Raw genomic sequence first — 12942 nt, 5'->3', positions numbered from 1 at the left:
TTTTCCTGCATAACAGTGTAGTCAGGCACATTTCAGCAGGTAGTCGACTGTCCTGCCGTGCTGAGGCTGAATTAGTCTCCCATTTTCGTGTTATATATGCAACTGACGACTGAAGATGAAGAATTGCTTTTACATTTTTTAAAATTTGTCTTCACATTATAAACCTAGGAAGGTAAAAGGTATAATACATACTGAGACAATCGATTGCATAAAGCAAACATAATTTAATATGTGCACATGCTTTTTTATTTTATAAGTGAAGTCAAGCTGAGATCTTAGAGCATATGTTTTAAGCAAGATAAATGTAATTTGATTAATTATAAGAAATGAGACATAGAAATAGCCAAAATTAAACAAAAAGAAGGAATGATGAATAATAAAAACACTTACCTTTCCACAGTAAATAATAGAACTGGGAAATTACCAGTGTAAAATTCCTTTCAGGAGTAAACAAACATAATGACTTTCTCTATATTACTGGAGCATATTGGAAAATGAAGATCCTTATGTGTGTTAAAAAAGGATATGCGGATTAAGTTGCGATGGTATGATCTGCGGGGAGTTTTACTTTGAAAAACGTGCCCGGACGTCCTCTGTGTAACTCCATGTGACTTGACAGCGTGGAGACGTCCATTTCCAGTCACACGCCCCGGCTGCTGTATCGGTTCCTCCCTCTTCAGCAGAATCGTTTCCCAGCCTGGATGTCGGATCACCGCCGCAGTTCTGCCGCAACAGGTAAAAGAGCAGAAAACATTTTAATGCTGAACAGAACGAATCAGACTCTAACACTGAATGGACACTGACGCTGTTGACCTTGTTGTGTGTGTGTTTCTTTTTTTTCTTTTTTCTTTTTTTTGCACCTTTTCTCGGCAGGTAAATAGGGCTGTCCTCTATTAAATCCCAGTTTTAAAAGGCGAGGCAGGTAGCGTACTAACAACGTGGTTTCTCACGACGCGACAGCAGATCTGTAGTAGATTTTTAGGATAGACAAAAAAAAAAAAATCTTGTGCATTTCTGACAGCTGTCTGTAAACCCAGAGAGAAAGCCTTTTGTCTGCGTTTTAGATGGAAAAAAAACACCATATGGTTAAAAAAAAAAACGGCTTGTCAAACGTTATATTCATTACAAAAATATGCTTAAATGCATTTCAGCGTAACCTAACTTACATTTAAAGATGCATTTCTTTTAAATTTCCAAAATAAGGGCTATAAACTGCCTCTTGTCAAGATGGTTCATTGTCAGTGACAGTGATCTGAATGTATGGTGTGATGATGAATGCTGGAAATACGTTTCCTTTTTTTTTTTTTTTTTTTTTGTCCTAACCTGCCTCAAATAGCCAATAAGGATGGCTTTATTGTTTAAATAAGTGAGTGTCTGTGGTGGCATTGCTTAAGCCAGGCAGTGACCTTAATGTAATTTGTAGTATTATATCATTTTGTTTATGATGGCTGTAATTTTTCCTTTTTTGTCTTGCAGGTGAGTTAAATTTAAACCCGTATCTTTTTGCGGCATGCAAAATACAACACAAGCTTTAAAGGTCTTATCAGATATCCAGATTGTATTCCATCGCTGTTGTTTCCCATTCTACTATCAGATGATTGTGGCAAGTTTAGCAGCTTTTCCAAGCTCGTGCTCATTCACTGCAGTACAGGCTAATTATAGAGATTGCATTTTGTGCGTATGTTTGTGTTCTGCTGCTCTCAGGGAAAACAGGAAAGGGGATGCGTTCTTTGCTGAAGTGGCAAAGTCCATCTGAACTGCAGTTTCTATGACATCTGGCCTCATCCCTGCAGGGGCTGTTGCACATACACCTGCCAAGAAAGAACGCATTACGTAACGCACACATGCTCATAAAGGCTTACAAACATACAGTCAGTGTTAAATGTGGAAGCTGGTGGACTGTCAGGGTCAGGGACAGCGACAGTGGCGTGAATCCTGTGTATTCTTAACATCAAGAGGGAAAAATCTGGAGCCAGAGATGTACAGTATAAGTAAGAAGCAGAGGGAGGACATGCTGCTGAGTGCCGGGGGTGAGCAGTGTAAAGGAAAAGTGAAAGAGGCTTTGGTGAATTCTTGTTCAAGCTGACCCACAAATGTATCAAAAGGATGAACATAAGACTGATTCTTCTGGTGGAAGCGTCCCTGATTTTCACCTGCAGCCCAGCAGAGAAAGGTGTGTGGATGTCTTTGTATCTGTTTCTGTGCTCATGCGAATAGGCAGAAAACACAAGCACATACACACAACATACGCACACACAGGCGGCTTTCTTCCTCGGGCTCAGCACAGCTTCCTGGGCTGTGTCTGCTAGAACAGGGTCTCCCTCTGTGTGAGGAGTGTGTGTCGGGCACACTCGCGCACACAGGCCGACGCATTGATACGCACATCCGACCGGGCCGGTGCAGCGCACACAGGTGTCAATCAGCATGCAGCCCGGAGTCAAAGGTTCTTTGATTCGTTTTCTGCCTCAGTGCAGTGGTTCAGCGGACTGCTGGCCCTTAAACTGTCTCACACTGTTTCACTAATCAGAAACTTTTAAAGTGCTACATTTCAGCATTTTAAAGCATCAATACGCCATCAGGGCTGGAGGGAGAAAGATGTCTGGGGCTGTTTGTCTTTGGCTGTTGCCACTGCAACATAGAAACACATAAGAGGTGGAAAATTAATGGAATAGTAATTGAGAGAAGGTACACTATTTTAAGCCTATTCGTAATCCCCATCTTAAACAAACGAAAGCATGAGTGTGGAAGTTCATTGCTGACCTTGGACTAGTATGTTGACAAAATGATCTTAGCTCAATGTTTGCCAGCCTTTTTCATTTGTCATTAAAATGGCTCCGTTGTCATCGTGTGCATGGCCAGAATAACCTGTTAGAGGGCCCCAAGGCAAAAATTGACTGTGAATCCCTATTGACCCACCCGGCCTCAATGCATTGTGTATGTAACCTGTCACCTTCACGTTCTCAGTGCACACAGCAGAGTACTCATGGTACTCCTGTTACTGCCTGGCCTCAGCCTTTCCTTCTAATCCTGTAATCTAAGCACAGGACTTCTGTCATTTGATAACAGATTGAAGTTTTGAAAAAAGCTAGTTGCTAGCTCGCTAGCTAGCACAGTTCTTTGTATTCCTTGTCATCGCAATCTGTGATGGGGCCAACAACTGCGGAGATGTCAGCAAACCTTTGCAGGTGGCAGTTAGCTGATTTGTGCATGAGGTGTGCAGTACAGAAGGTGAAGATGACCGTCCTCTACGTCCCATGCTGCACGGACAGAGTCTTCATTAGGTGTGATGTCAGTGCCATTGGCCTGTAGCTGTTGATATGAGAGTGGGAGTCAGGGTCCAGAGATGGTTTTAAGGCATCTCCAGACTCCACTGATGTAATTCTGCTCCAACTGCTCCTCCAACTACCTCTTGGAATTGTTTTTTTTTTCCCTCCCTGATCCTCCTCCTCAGCTCCCTCTGCACATTCTTCAGCTCCTCTTTGTCTCCTGACCAAAAGGCCTTCTTCTGGATACAGCATTCTTCCACACACAAGTTGATATAGTCTGTTACACAGTGTGCGTGACCGTGAGTGTCCTCCCCATGAGCATCATCAAGTACTTCCCACACAGTTACATCATAACAGCACTTCAAAGCCTCCTCAGTCTGGTTGGACCATCTCTTCACTGTGCAAGTGACAGGTGGCTGCCAGTGCCAGGTTGTGAACACATCTTCCAAGGCGAGGGGAGGTGATGAGATGTAGGCCTCCCACTTGGTGTTGGTATAAGATATATCCAGTATTTTATTGTTTCTGGTGCAGCTTGTAACATGCTGAGTGAATGTGGGCAGAGTGGAAGACGGAGAGGCATCATTAAACTTACCAGAAATAAGAAGGGCATGTAGGTGTTGTGTCTGCAGTCTGTTTGTAACTGAGTGGGAGAATACACACCGCTACTGCAATAACGTGAGAATACCCTCGGTAGATTGAAGGGCCTCATGCCAGCGGCTCCCAGCTCAGTGTCCGTATTGCGGAGTTGTTCTTCAGTAGTGATGTGCCCAGAGTTGAGATTAACAAAGTCTGCCAGCCCTCCTCACTGCTCTGATCGCTCGTCTTTGTCCTGTCCACCCGCATCATCTGGAAATAAGATATGAAATAATACATGAACACGGGGACGAGAGTACTTTCCAGTACCGTCCATACTGTGAGATAACGTGTTTCCAATATCTCTCTGCAACATAACATCGGTCGCATCAACAGGGATGGCGAGGCAAATCAAATGAATGTATGCATTCCACAAGTGCTTCAGCCTTCAAAGCGTTTCAGAAACATTAAGGACGTGCGAGCAAATTGAGTGAAATGTTCTGTTCTGTGCCTCCGAAGGTGCAGTCGGTGTTGACGTAGAGGGTGTCCTTTGCGCCTTGTGTTGATTCTGTGTTGGTTTTTTGTCCAGGATGTGACCATGTTTGAACAGAGAAGACTCTCGAACACAGCCAATAGCAGATAGTATCTTGTGCTTAAACCACAGACACACCTCAGGGTTTGAAAGTGTTTGTGTATGAGGGCGGATGAGTCTGCTAAATGCCTTCATACAAAGTGTTTGCGTAAGGGAGTGTAAGGCAAACACACACACACACATGATTTTGTGTTATATAATACTATAAAGGATAGTTTACGTATGAGTGTATTTCAAACTTAGTCTTGTAAGCATTTAGTAAGTGAAGATTTGTGCATCACTGAATCAAAAAAAGGTTGTATCACACACACATTTTTTATTCATGTTTCTCTGATCACATGCCAAAGTGATAACATCCTCTGTATAGTTAGCACATTGCTAGCTAGTAGTGCCAGTACATACAAAGAACTATGGGCAGATACACTGTCTGAACCAATTCATGATGCAGTGACACTTGAACAGGACAGCACACAGTTAACTTTTTAACTGCTTCCTTTGTGTTGTCTGTATATTTGTAGTTGTATTTTCCTTCATGAATTTCTGGTTTTGGACCAGGAATGCAACTATTGTTTGCTTGTGCATGTGTGTTTATTGGTCACGTTGTGTGTGTGTGTGTGTGTGTGTGTGTGTGTGTGTGTGTGTGTGTGTGTGTGTGTGCGCAAGCTTGCACACACGCACTAGCGTATCTATTCAAGTGCATGCAGAGGCATACAGCACAGTGAGCGGTTCATTGCTCTTAAGTAATTGGCAGTGTCGGCATGTGCAGAGAATGATTTATACTACAACAACCACAGTCTCCCCTCCAGGAATTCACACGAAAAGAGGCAGGCCAGTGATGGAGCCATATTATAACAAGAGGAGAGGGAGAGGAAGGGATGAAAGAAATTGGTTGAGAGTCATATAAGAGGGGATGCATGTTCGACTGAGGGATGAATAAGAGATAGGGGAGCTGAAATGGAAAAGATAGAGTGGAGAGTGAAGTGAGGTAAAAAGTGTGAAGGAATGATTTGGAGAAAGCAGAGAGGAGATTGCGTAGACCTGACAGGAATCACAGCTGAGGAGAAACCTTGCTTGTTAGCTGTAGACTTCTATACAGACAGATAGAGAGATGAAAAAAGAGGAAATAAAGGCGTAGGTCTGGATGGAGAGGCCGGTAGAATGTAAAGAACAGGACTGACAGAGTTGCTGTAATAATGGAGTGAGGAACCGCAGGAACAGGAAGCTCAGCTGAGGGTGAAAAATGAGGAAAACTGCCTCAATAAGGACAGATGCATTTTCAATTTGAAGAGCACAAATAGGGATACAATATCACATGCATGTCATATGTTGATAAGAGCAGTGAATCACCGGAAAGATTTGACTGAAAAATGATTCAACAACAGCAAAGGAGGAGGATTAAGACTAATGGGGAGGACAGGAAACAAAGGAGTAGACATGGCACCCTACCTGCAGAGGATTTCTATGTGGCAGGGCTCTAAAAAATGAAAGCACATTCACACAGGGCTCATTTTCCAATCAAAGAGTAGTACCTGCATGGGCTCATCTGCCCCCTGTCCCTCCTGGGACTCTGCCAGAGATCCCACAGCAGAATCTCATCTGGTGGGCCGGCCTCCCTGCCTGCCTGCCTGCCTGCCTGCCAGCAGCAGTGGATGCAGACTGCACTCAACACATCCTTAAGCCTTTACTTTGCATGTGGTTTGTGTGCTGCAGATGTACGTTTTTAACATATTCTTGTCATATGACACATTTATTTATGACAAATATTGGTACATCCCAAATATTTATATCCCCAAGACAAATTCCCGATAATAAATATTTCTGTTTATTAGAAAACAGACATTTATATTCCTAATATGGAAAATACGTGCATTCCTAAGGCAAATATTTCTAATAAGACATAAATGTATATTCTAAATGAGAGAAATTCCTATGAAGAGCAATATTCATATTCCCAATAAGTGCCAAGCGCCTGATTTAATGGTAATTGCACATGAAGTTGGATGACAGACATGTTAACACTGGAGAAGTAAAGATAGACCAAGATTTACAAAAGACTGCTGGCTCGAGCCGCCATCTGTGATGTGAGAGCAGACAGTGATAAATGCTCCCTTCCTCCCAGACCACCATCATTTTCCCCTCCACGGTGTCCCTCAACTGTCTGTCGTCCTCTTGCCTCCTTCTTCTCCCTGTTGGCATTGTCTGTACTCTGCCCCCCCCCCCCCTCGTCATTTTGTCCCGCTCCCCTCTCTTTATCTCCCCTCCTCTGCCTCCCCCTCGCTCTGTCATCCCTCACCGTGCTAGCTGTTCGCTGTGCTCTCCTTGCATTGTGACCAAGGCGATGAGATTTCTTTCCTCCTCTTGCACGCACTGACATCCTTTCGATTCTCTTCCTCAGTCGCACACGCATGCTCGCGTTGCACACCCGCCGGTCCGTGACACACACGCAGTCACACTCACATCTTTCTGTCTGACTCTCTGTTTCCTTGCAGATGTCTGAGAGCTAGCCATCTGAGCAGAGGACTTCCCTCTCTGTCCGTGCACTCCACCTGCAGCCATGAATGGTAAGAACACTTTGTCTTGTATGTGCTTGTACGTGAGTGCTGTGTTTGTCCGTGCGGAGTGAATATGCACTTGGGGGAGGATGGCGAGGGGGGAAATTAACTTTAAAGGAATAAACCAATAAGAAGAAAGTTTAAAAAAAAAAAAAAAAAAAAGCATAAACAGAGACGTAGAGTTGAGCAATAAGCAGCAGTTGTGTTGTCCCCGCCTCTTTAAACTTTAATCTTTTCCTGTGGTCGCCTTCCTGTCCAGAGTGAAAGGTGCATTTGTGTCAGTCTGTAATTATGTTTGATGTTTGACTGGGATATTGATCTGCCGTCGGAGTGAAGAATCAGACTTAAACTAAACCCATCTTTGATCCCATGACATTTTTTAAAGAAATTATTGGCAGTTATATGTTGTATAAACAAAAAGGGCTTGAAGAAATAATCATTTTTAATGCATTTTCTGCAAATCATGAGCTGTTTTGGTGTGTGTCTTTGTGTTAGAGACTGCCTCTGTTTCTGTTGTGCTCAGTCTTGGGAATGATGCATCTCTTTTGTCCTTGGTGTGGACAGAATTGCTCCACAGTGTGTGTGTGTGTACACGCGTCTTAATCCTCTTGTTTCCAGCCTTTGATCATAGAACAGTAGTTGCTGCTCCTTAAGGGCATCTATGAGAAAAAGCCTCAGAGAAAGTGTGTGTGTTTGTGCTTGACAAGTGCATCTTGTCCACATGACTAATTCTGCAGTTTAACAAAATGCCAAACCCCACAACTACACTCCCTGCTTTAATCCCACCCAGTAGATCGACACTGGGAGAAAACAATTCAGACACACACAGCATCAGTATATGATGGGCTGCACCATGGAAACATATTGCATGGGAGGCTTAGCTCGTTGCATTATTGCACTCTTGTGGACGCAGTCAATCTAAAATGAGGCAATTGGAAAGCAATTTGTCTGTGAACAGGTGGACAATGTGCAACACTCCCAGAGAATGAGAGGAGTGTGTGTGTTGACTGAAATGCTGCAGCGTGCAGAGACTGTTGATCCACTGTACCTATCTGAAACATCAACTTGTCCTCCCTAGGTAAAGCGTTTGATATGTAAATAGTTATGAAAGCAGTGATGTGGTTTCCCCCAGAAGACCGGCGCTGGGTGTCGGGAGGTTTGACTCCAGCGTCATCTAAGGGCTGTGCAGCACCCAGACAGCAGCACAAAGGCTGACAAAGGGAAGTAAAACCACACAAGGCAGAGGCTCCTTGCGTCGCAGCTGCTGAGGAGGTGAACTGTGGTACAGTTGGTTTAAATTCTGCACAGGCGTCGTTGCTGTGGAAGCTATTCCATGAGAGGACACTGCAGGTTTTTTTTTTCCTGTGGATGGACTGTGTGCTATCAGTATTGGCTGAAGGGCTCTTGTGTATTCGCTGAGTTTGTGTTCTCCATTTCTGTGCAGGAATGACAGGATGGATTCATGTTAGGTATCTTTTTTCATGTGGATATTTTTCTCTAGTCAAGTAAAAACCAAAACGTCAATAGAACCTTGGGGGTAAAAAAGAAAAATGAGAGACAAGAATGCTGGTTTGCAAAAGGCAGCAGAAGCTACGCTTACAAACAGTTCAACATTTGGGGAAATTTGCTTACTCACTGACTCAGGAAGTCTTGATCACAGGTTTATATTGTCCACAGGACCTGAAGTCAATCGAGCAAGTAAGAAAGGGTCCAAAGTTCCAATCCAGCATCACTGAGATATGTGTTGGTAGCTTTCCAACAAGGGCTTTATAGATTAAAAAAGAAATGACAATGTTTAACCTTAAGACCAACCCACCTCACCATGCAGGATACAATGCTGAGCACCACAGCTCTCACCAGTTGTAAATCCAAAGGCAGACTGATACACCATGTCTAGTGGTTTAAGAGTAGAAGGAGCAGGATTTCTATAAATGACATCCCCATTATCCAAAACTGGGGGAAAAGCAGGTTCTGTTTCTATAAAAGAAGCCAGATGCCAAGATATTCAGTAACTCGGTCAATGTGTAATCCATTTGTAGTGAACATACACACAGTATCTCTTTCTCTAGTAAAAAGCATGAAGTTTGTTTTATTTGCATTAAGTACCAGTTTAAGATTGATCGGAGCGTCTTGTAGAACTTTAAAGGATATCTGCAAGTTCTCAATGGCTGCAGAATCAGCAATACACAACAGTGTCATCAGCATAAAGATGGACTTGACAGCCACTCAATGAAGAGACCATGTCATTGATGTAAATGGTAAAGAGGACAGGCCAGTTGCAGTCCATTTTTCAAAACTATTGAAACCAACCGCCTAAAAGAGTCACTATAGTGAACTTTGCTACAAATTGTAAAATTCTTCATCTGGTCTCACGTTGAGGGGCCGTTTATTTCCAACACAAGAGTCAAGCCACAGAAGACCTCTATGGATTCTGCCTTTGCTGTGTAAGAAGCTTTGCAGTGCCCCACTTATTCACAGAGCGCTCAGCCCTCGCTGATACTGTACACACACTGACAGGCCTGTGGATGCGGCCATGCTAGCCACATGTCCCAGTGGCACTGTGCTAAATATCGCCTCCCTTTCTCACTTACAATAGCTTCTAAATGAGGTCTGTCAAAGCCAACGAGACGGCTTGGAGAATACTCACATCTCTGCGCGAGATTAATTACTTTCTCCTCTCTTCGTGGCTGCAATTTGCTGACAAAGCCAAAAAGTAGGTCGGCCGCTGCAAGCTACTCACATCAGCTTTGTCAGGGAAAAAGCGTATACCTGAACAGGTGTTGCAGCGGTGGTTTGTTTAGATATTGAAACCAGCTCAAGGAGTGTTTGCTAACAAACAGACTTCTCACAGTGAGGCAACAACTGGCAGGTTGTGATTATATGTAGTTTTCACGTGAAATCTTCAGGCTGCAGGAAAGGGACTGCTGTGCTGTAGCTTTGTGTTATTCCTGAGGGATGTGTGTGTGCGTGTGTGTATGTGCACTCAGTGGTGGTGTTTGGGTTAGTGTAGGGGAGGAAGTTCCATCATGGGCAGGGTGGTATTTCCTGAAGCTGGTAAATAAATTGCACCCTGGATACCAGGTCTGTAATGACATACACCCAGAGGAGCACAATTGTATTTTGCCCATTAACAATATTACAGCACTATATTAAAGCTATCATTTTCTTACTCTCCACCGGTAATGGCATTGTTGTCCATGCTGACATGAAAAGCTAGCGATGAGCTCCTGATGATTGTAGGTGAAGGACAAATTCTCAGCAAAACTCAGCATGTTGTCTTCAATTTACACCATCACTGTTGTGAAAAGTCTGTGTGAACATTGTGTTTGAGGTCTGTACCGCTGTGATCGCTGTAGTAACAGCCTCGAGCTTCGGGGAGACCCGTCTGTCGCCGGCGAGCAGTGGAAGATGAGCTGTTTTAGGGAAGTGAGCTGCAGAAGAGCTGTTTTTCCCCCAGCTGACTTCCATCTGTAGCGTCGCAAACGTTAACTTTACAGCTGAAGCATTGGCTGTTTGAACTCATTCCAACTGTCTGAACGCAGATCACAGCTGATAAAGTAGTTTGACACTTAAGTCTCCTTCTCCATCTCCTCTGCCTGGATTCAGTATCTGTCACATCTCTGTCATTCAGTCACAGCCATATGGAGAGCTCCATCTGTGCACAATGTCCAGACAGTCGATCCATCTCTTCAAAATGGCTTCAGAGCTCATTGAAAAGGAAGTGAAGTGCACCCCAATTGTGCTATGATTTGGTTAATTTCATGGATTCCCTCATGATTAATTGATGATCAGCTCCCATGATAATCTTTCATCCCCCTCCATTAAAGACGTCTTATGAAATTGAGTAAGAATTGGGTTTCATATCCCTCACACAGCATATTTAACTTCATGTTAAATTCATGACCAGCCCTGAACTTACCTTGAGATATGCAAGAGTGGAGACGAGTGGAAAAAAAGGCTGACTGGACAATTTTTATACATTAATCATTGTCGCGAGTTGGTTAAGAGTGGTTTCATCGGAGGGGGAGATCTCATTTGCGACGGAAATTATGCAGACTTTTTGGATGGTGAAGCTTAAAAAGATACTCAACGCTGAATTCTGGATGAGCATTTCTGCTTCGGGGACTTTCAGTTTGTGTTTGTTGTGTTGACAAGAGGAGCATCGTCCAAACGTTGTGGTTTGGAATTGCAAAGCTTTAGTCTTCTATAAACTGTAGCATGTTTCTTCCGAAGAAATTGTCACAGTTATGAAAGTTTGGGGCACCAGAACGTACCTGGTATTATAAAAAGCAGGGTCTGTTTGTGTTTACCAGTTTGGAAGTTGGGACAGTTGGAACAGGATTTACATTAGCTTTATGGGGCAAGACCATCTCAAAACCCTGTTTCATTGTGGTTTACAAGAACTTCAAAAGTCAGGATTGCCTCTTGGTTTTGTCCAGGCGGAGCCAGCGTGTGGGCCATCACTCCAGAGGAGAGGGGGAAACACGACAAACAGTTCGACAGCCTCGCCCCCGTCCTCGGCTATGTCTCAGGTAGGCCGTTGTCACAACAAACAGGTCAAGTACTTGTTTATGCAGAACACCTAGAAATGTCACCAGTAGTTCAGCCGTATCAAATGTCCGTCTCTCTGAGTGACTTTTGTCTGTCTTCAGGAGAACAAGCCCGGAAATTCTTCCTCCAGTCTGGCCTGCCTCCTTCTGTCCTGGCTGAGATCTGGTAAGCACCAACTTACCACTTATTGAGTCTTCACCCTAAATAATGTGTTGTTAAGCCAGAGCAAGTAGGTCAATAGGTCCAACCTTTGTTTCTGGTCAGTTTGGTCCTCTCGGCCTGCTTTGAACTTCCTGTCGAGCACTAACTTCCTCCACAGCCTGCCCCACCAAGCAAACTGTGTGTGTAAGAGGGGGGAGAAAGTGTATGAGTACTGTAATTAGAGCAGACTGTGTGTCTGTGTGTGTGTGTGTGTGTGTGTGTGTGTGTGTGTGTGTGTGTGTGTGCGCGTGCGCTACTGGAATTCAGTCCCACCAGAACCTTGTTTTTTGTGCCTCAGTACAGAAAAAACAATACTAGGAATGTGCACTTTGCTATAAACAGACCATATTATATCAGCGCTCTCTCCTCCTCCTCCTCCTCCTCCTTCTTCTCCTCCTCCTCCTCCAGGAACTTAGCTGACATGGAAAGCGACGGGAAGATGGACAGACTGGAGTTTTCCATCGCCATGAAACTCATTAAACTCAAACTTCAGGGGCGCAACTTACCCTCTTCCCTGCCAGTCATCATGAAGCAATCTCCCATCTCCAATTCAGCTTCAACCATCCCTTCATCCGCACGGTTTGGTAAAAATCTCTCTGAGGATACTACAACTGCAATTCAATTTCAAAACTGCAAGACTTGAACACTTTCTCTAACAATCTTAGAAGTGTTGTTTCATCAGTGGCCTCGGAAAGTAAAGTGTCTTGTCAAGTTAGTTTGTTTCTTGAAACAGTGCTCTTGATCTCTCCATGTTCACGTGTGCGTTTCCTCCTAACAGGTATGGGTTCTATGCCAAACCTGTCCATCGGTCTGTCATCCATGTCACCTATGTCAGTCATGCCCATCCTAACACCTATCCCGGCTAACCCCCACATGCTCACTGTGCAACCCCTGGTGCCATCGCCAATGACTCTGCCCCTCATCACCTCCCTGGGAAACTCTGGACTCCCCAACGGCAATGTCAGCCTCCTCACCCCACCTCTCGTTCCCAACAATGCAGGTCGGTTCTGCAGCGGAACCATTCTGATTTGCTTGAGACAAAAAATATAGATATTGCTTAGTGGTTTAGCACCAATTCATTCAAACCTGACCCGGAATCAAGAGGGTGGACTGTGTTCCTGAGCCATTTCATGTAGCAGGAATATTTCACCGACACGTCGGTTTGAGATAACATGCAAAAGAGCAACACAGAGTGTTGAAAAAAAGC

General features: G+C 44.1%; 1 protein-coding gene across 5 annotated transcripts in view; it reads left to right on the top strand.

Annotated features, from left to right (window-relative positions):
* Nucleotides 1-638: 638 nt before the first annotated feature.
* Nucleotides 639-12942, top strand: part of itsn2a (intersectin 2a) — a 33368-nt gene continuing 21064 nt past the window's right edge. For 3 of the 5 annotated variants that reach the window (XM_076755698.1, XM_076755696.1, XM_076755695.1), the window contains exons 1-6: nucleotides 647-735; nucleotides 6921-6992; nucleotides 11423-11515; nucleotides 11636-11699; nucleotides 12144-12319; nucleotides 12514-12735. In XM_076755698.1, the coding sequence (XP_076611813.1) occupies nucleotides 6986-6992; nucleotides 11423-11515; nucleotides 11636-11699; nucleotides 12144-12319; nucleotides 12514-12735 (562 nt within the window). In that variant the 5' untranslated portion in view covers nucleotides 647-735; nucleotides 6921-6985. Of the gene's footprint in view, nucleotides 736-6920; nucleotides 6993-11422; nucleotides 11516-11635; nucleotides 11700-12143; nucleotides 12320-12513; nucleotides 12736-12942 lie in introns of all 5 variants that reach the window. The other 2 variants (XM_076755694.1, XM_076755697.1) reach the window with 2 other exon arrangements.

Source organism: Chaetodon auriga, chromosome 18, assembly GCF_051107435.1.
Source record: "Chaetodon auriga isolate fChaAug3 chromosome 18, fChaAug3.hap1, whole genome shotgun sequence".
In the NCBI taxonomy this organism is placed as follows: domain Eukaryota; kingdom Metazoa; phylum Chordata; class Actinopteri; order Chaetodontiformes; family Chaetodontidae; genus Chaetodon; species Chaetodon auriga.
The sequence above is the reverse complement of the archived record's forward strand: the minus strand, read 5'-3'. Positions and strand labels throughout refer to the sequence as shown.